The sequence below is a fragment of the Miniopterus schreibersii genome (genome assembly GCF_964146895.1).
Source record: "Miniopterus schreibersii genome assembly, chromosome: 1".
Classification (NCBI taxonomy): domain Eukaryota; kingdom Metazoa; phylum Chordata; class Mammalia; order Chiroptera; family Miniopteridae; genus Miniopterus; species Miniopterus schreibersii.
The window spans coordinates 42,489,655-42,495,654 of NC_138101.1; the positions used below are offsets into that span (position 1 = coordinate 42,489,655).

The following is a 6,000-nucleotide window of genomic DNA, read 5'->3' on the forward strand; positions in this document are numbered from 1 at the left end:
CCCGGGTATGTGCCCTGATGGGAATCGAACTGTGTCCCCTTGATGTCCTGGACTTTGCTCAGCCAACTGAGCCACACCGGCCAGGGCTATACTTTTTCTAATGTACCCAGATCAATTGGTTTTCTAACTTTGCATGGTTATGTAGTTATTTTATATTTTTTCTTCCTCATGTTTGAACACCAAAGCCAAGAAGAACCAGGAAGGCGAGTGAGCCCTTGTGAGGCAATCTGTAGAGCCAGCCCCCTGGAGGGCACAACAGGGCAGAGAAGGGCTCCAAGGGGCACACAACGTAGCCAGCACAGCCAGGCGGTTTGGCTGTAACAGCATCAAACACACCAAACTGGCTTAAAACAACGGGGGTGCTTAGAGCACATGAACTGGTAATCCAGAGGTTAGATCGGTGGCTCCATGCGGGGAAACGCGATTTCTCTCTCTCTGCTCACCGTCTGAAGAGGTGGCTTCACCCTTGGCTGGCTCCTCCTAGGCCAGCAGCAATCGGGCCACATGCTTCCTCCTTCACCTTCAGCAAGAGAGGCACTGACTTTCCATAGCTCTCCCCGCATTACAAAGAATCTCCTTTCCCAGAAACTCCCAGAAGATTAATGGGGTATAGTAAACGCTTCTCAAGAAATTATAGTGTTCTTCTAACCGGTATAACACTAATGAATTGAAAACAAAAATGCTAGCTCTAGATTTTTTTTTTTTTTTTTAGAATACATAGCACATTTCTTTTAAACAGCTTGCTCTTTTTTTCTCTGCCTTCTTCCTACAGGCTATGAAGGTACCTCCAGGCTGGCGGCAAGCTACAAAATGCCTCGCTCAGTTGAAAATGGACAGAATGTGTCTCAGGAAAACAGCTAACAAAATGAATTTTAAATAATGTATTTACCTTTGTTTATAACTGTTTGTGTTGTTTACTATTGTTTTTATAATAATAATAAATTTTATTATTGCTTAGTAATTCAGAAAAAAGCAACCAGTTAAGAAGGGAAATATTAATAAACTTCCACTTAGGTTTTGTCACCAGGATTACTGGTTAAACGAAAAAGAAAAGTAGGATGGACTTTAGATCCTAGAAACTGCAATAATAATCCATCTACCATTTATCCAACACTTACCATATGCTGGGAATTTGAAATATATTATTTCCTTTAATCCTTGCAAGAACCTCTGAGATATCTATTATCCTTATTTCCCATATATGGAAACAGGCCCAAAGAAGTTAAATAATCTAACCCAGATTTTCAGAGTTAGGAATTGGTGGCACTGAAACTGGAACCAAGATTTACCTAATTCAACGTATGTGTTCTCAACCATCATTTCTGTTCATCAAAGTTGGTACAACCTAACTCGCTAATATAACCCAAAACTTTCTACTGAACTGTGTTTTGCCCTGACTCTGAGATACCGGGGCCATTTTCCTCCAGAAACTCAGAATGCAGAGTCCTGAATGTATGTTACTGTTCCCTCCATGTCTCCTGTGGCACTGACTTTCATTATGTTCCTTTGCAACTTTATAAATGCTCAGAGACATGAATAAATTCTTGCTTTAGTAAAGTAAACGGATTCGCGCCCTAGGCAGGGTAGTGAATAGAGCTATGGGAAGGAAATGCCCGGCAGTCCTTAAACCCCAGGGAAGTGTCTCTGCTCACCAAGGTATCAGCAGCCGCACTGGCAGATGCCGTTGATCCCAGGGTAACGGTCGTGACAGAAGAGCAGAGCCCAGGCAGAGGCTGGTTGGGACAGAGCCCCATTTCTGACCTTCTGATAAGCAGTGCCTGTGATTGCTCTCAGGTGAATAGTGTTGCAATGAAGTCCCATATATGCATCTATTACTTGAGACCATCTTTCCAAATGCTCCTTTAACTCCCTAGTATGTTTAATAAGGACTCTCTAAAAACTGCAAAAGCAAAATCTACATTTAGCCGATATTCCATCGAATATGGAACTTTCTACATTGACAGGCTAGATCGGTTACAAAAACAGATGGAGGATGTCCCCAAATTGCTGCACTTTGGCTGCCGCACCTACCAGCTAAGCAGCTTCTTTTCCAGAATCTTTGTAAACTTTACAATGTAGACTCGGAACGTGCAGTGAAATGGAGACTTCAAACAAAAGGCGAAGCTGTCCACCACCTTCCATTACACACCGCGTTTCAAGCGAGACGGACACTTGCGCTTCTGCGTAACACATACCCAGCTCCAGTGTCAAGGAGAGCTAAGTCTAACAACTGATAATTTTCTAAATCTATTTTACTCCTGACTTAATAGACATTCTTACAACAGGATTATATACAATTGATTCATGTTGTATATGTTTTATTTTCAAGTCTCCTTCTGGACTTATTTCATGCCCTTTCTCTTTCTCAGTCTTCTTTGATACTAAGAATGCTAGAAACAAATGCTTGTTTGAGTATTTAAAAAAAAATAAAACAAGATGTAAATGTTTCTTCTTTCCTGAACTGATGTTGGTTGACCAATGGACTCTCTCAAGACAATTCAGACTGAGGAATTTTGTTTTGATCCTAATATGTTAATGGTGTCTTTCAAAAATTGGTAGGTCTGATGTCAAGAAAGGACTCTGAGGATTTTTATATCTTTTCAAAATGTATTTATAATTGTTTTACATATATTAAATGAACTTGGATATATAAACTGTCAATATTATCAAAATAAAATAAATTTATTTTTAAAACAAAGCAAACACATGTATCCTTGTGAATTTTCTATTGGTACTGGTATTAAGAGAAATAAATTTGAATATTAGTGCTTTGAAATAAATCTGGAAGTGTGGTGTGGCCATACCTACGGGATTTTATGCCCAATAGCCTGGACATATTTTTGTCCCCACTTCCAGCTGCATTTGGCTGGTCTAAGGTGAGTGCTTAATGAAGTTGGGCCAATTGGAGTCATTCCCAGGAGGATTGGGAACTTGAACTAAAGTTAGTCCCTTTGGGTTCTTAGGGTATAAAAGTGCATTTTGAAGCTTTGGGCAGTCATGTTTTTCCCCATGTGGATCAGAAAAGCAAGGGAAGCTGATTAGAGAGAACAGAGATGAGACCCAGGTTTCCTGACAGGCTGAGTCCCTAGTACATGCGTTCTCAAAGCTTAGCCTCATTCTGTTCCTGTCTGTGGTCTCATAAGACATGTTATGTTTATAATAAATTCCTCATTCGACTTGCTATTTGGGTTTCTGTAAGATCCTAATTTTAGTGCATCATGAGGTTGTGAGCAATAGTTTCTTAAAGCAGAAATAATCATCCCCTATTAGAATATCAAATGATGGTTTTCAGATAGTGCTTTCAATTGTATTAGAGGAACATTTTTAGCAAAAATATTCTACTTTCATATACAGCCACTCAAGATGGTGATTGCAGAGCATGGAGAGGGGGCAAGTGTTGACTGGGCACCCACTATATTCTAGGCTCTGTGCTCCCCACAGTGACAAGTACTAAGGAGAAATAAGACACGGTCCCTTAGGAAGCTTACAGCTTAGTGGGAGAAACAGCTATTCGCCGACCCTCTCAGTGCAATGTGGTGCTCTAAACGAGGCTGAAGGCATTGTGGGGTCAGGGAGGAGAGTGGTTAAACCAGCTTGGAAGGAATCAGAGAAGGTTCCTGAAGGAAATTACATCTGAGCTGGACTGGCTCTGGGAAATAGAGGTCTCCGCCCCAGATCCTGGGTAAGGGCAGATCTTTCTTGGGTCCTTGTCAAATCCTACAGAATTTCTCTTAAATTCTAGCAGTGGAGGGACCAGCAGATGCTGTTACAAGGGAATAAAAAAAAGAGAAGGAATCAAAGTTTCATACCTTCCTCCAGAATCCCCGGGCATGGCCAGGATGAAGTGTGTGGCCATGCAAACTGTGAGGTGAGAGGTTCCTGGTTCTGGTGACGTTATATTATTAAGTTAGGGCTGAGATAAGGGAGAGCTTTTTGTTTCTTCCCTGAAGTAAGTTATTTGGGCCTTTCACATTTCCACTTCATATCATTGCTCATGATGGAAGCAAGTCACATAGAGAGTGGAGTAAAACATTCTGGGTCAGATAACTTGCTATTTGGATAAGGCCCTGGTTTGTGCAAAATTCTGGGTAGGATGTCCAGGACACGTTTCCATGCCCATGGCTTCAAGCCCAAGCTATTGCCTTAATGAGACCTTAGTTTTAGAATGTTCTACTTATATTTTGTTATGAATTTATTAAAAAATATTTATTTAGTACCTGCTAAGTGCCAAGTAACTTAGCTGCTGGGGCTATATCAATGACCAAAATGCATAAAAAACTCTGTCACCTCATGGAGCTCATACTTTAGTGGATATAATCTTCTATAGCATAAAATTTAAACAAAGCTTATGCAAGAAGTTATGTTACCCAGCAGATTTTCTCATCGGACTTTTAACCTGCCCCGCTGTCTTGGAGAATGGAACTCAAATGGGCACTCACAGAAGAAGTCAGTATATGGTGGGGCTAGCAGATTTTCCTTGACCCAAAATAATTTACACATTTTAATAATGACTCTCAAGAGCAAAAAAAAACCTAACTATGTTTGTTTGGGGTAAAAATCTTGGTTTATACTTTTTGTTTTTGTCTTAATTTTTGCTCTGGTTGATGAGTGTAGGGGCTGCATTTAGGCATCTGTTCTTCTTCAAAGGATCCTTCATACTTCAAAGCATTTTTCTGCAGAGGAACCTGTTCCGTGTGATCAGCGCTGGCAGCTGAGTGTTAATGCTGGAACATAACGTGCAATAGTCATTCTTGCCTGTTTGCTGATGTTGCCGTTCCTGGGACTGTGTATCTTATAATAATATCTAGCTGGCACTTCTGTAAGCCCATTCTTCCCCAGGACCTGTCGGCCGCTGGTGTTGGAAGCAGGCTCAAACTCTATATTAGGAAACTAAGTAAACTATAGAACTCCAAAAACAACTTCAGCAGTTATACTCAAGAGATAATTGTTAGGAATGTTTCTGCCGTTGAAAAATTCAGAATGTATTTATCTAGGTGTGTGTAATTTACAATTAAAGTCAGTACTTGTATTATAAAAGAACTTTTAATCAAATGTGTTTTTAAAGACTTTTACCTCCATGTATTATTATTCTTACACAAGTTGAAGTTACAAAAAATAAAAATAAATGTGTGACCAAGGTACTTCAAGAGGTGTTTTCTTCATTCTTCTAAAGTTTATTTAAAAGAAGTCAACCAAAACTCTTCACCAACACAAAACTCCTTAAGGCTGCTTTCTGTGACACATGTAGTTATTCTTATAGGATGTGTGCAGAATATCAAACATTTTGAAACTCTGGGACCCAAGCTTGGCAACAACTTGTCATATGCTCATTTTTAGTAAGAAGTGAGAGAGAACCATTATCCGACTTGCTCTGTAAAACAGTTTTGAAATACTTCAGTGTGTCAACTAATTTTAATAAACCTATTGCTAGAATGCTCTTTTTTAAAAAACACCTAGGAACATTTGCTTACTCAATGAACCAGAACCAGCAATTAAAAAAAAAAAAAAATCACTCATCCAGCGTGTTGTGTTGGTTGGTTGGTTTTATTGCTAAAGTTAATCTAGTCTTGAGCCTTACCACCACCCCTCTGCCTCCTAACCCCAGCTGCATGTCAAGCTGTCGGAACCCTTAACCAAGCCAGTGCTCCTGATCATTCTATAAACGGCACAGGGATGGGAAAACTTGCTGCTGAACTATTATAATACAAAGGCCACAGAGCACAGGAACTTGATTCAGACAGATCTGGGCTTCAGTCTCAGGTCTGTCACTTACTAGGAGGCCCTGGGCAAGTTACTTAACCCCTCTACTGTCTCAGCAACAAGGTGAAAATCAATAATAAACAGTGTGGGCTGAGATGAGATGACGCCAAAAAAGAAATGCTTAGCCACCACCTGGAATACCTTAAGCACTATCAAGATAAGGTTTCAATTAATATTAGTTATTATTAGTAAGATCAATAATAGTGATAAAGATGATGATAATAGTGATATTTTCTAATA

The 6,000-nt window shown here is 39.8% G+C and overlaps 1 protein-coding gene across 3 annotated transcripts in view; it reads left to right on the forward strand.

Moving 5' to 3' along the window:
• Window positions 1–2,690, forward strand: part of BTC (betacellulin) — a 39,727-nt gene extending 37,037 nt beyond the window's left edge. For 2 of the 3 annotated variants that reach the window (XM_081150310.1, XM_081150312.1), the window contains one exon: window positions 773–2,690. Coding sequence is in view for 1 of the 3 variants with exons in the window: in XM_081150312.1 (XP_081006438.1) it covers window positions 773–779 (7 nt within the window). In the remaining 2 variants the exon portion in view is untranslated. The remainder of the gene's footprint in view (window positions 1–772) is intronic. The other variant, XM_081150311.1, reaches the window with a different exon arrangement.
• The last annotated feature ends 3,310 nt before the right edge of the window (window positions 2,691–6,000 follow it).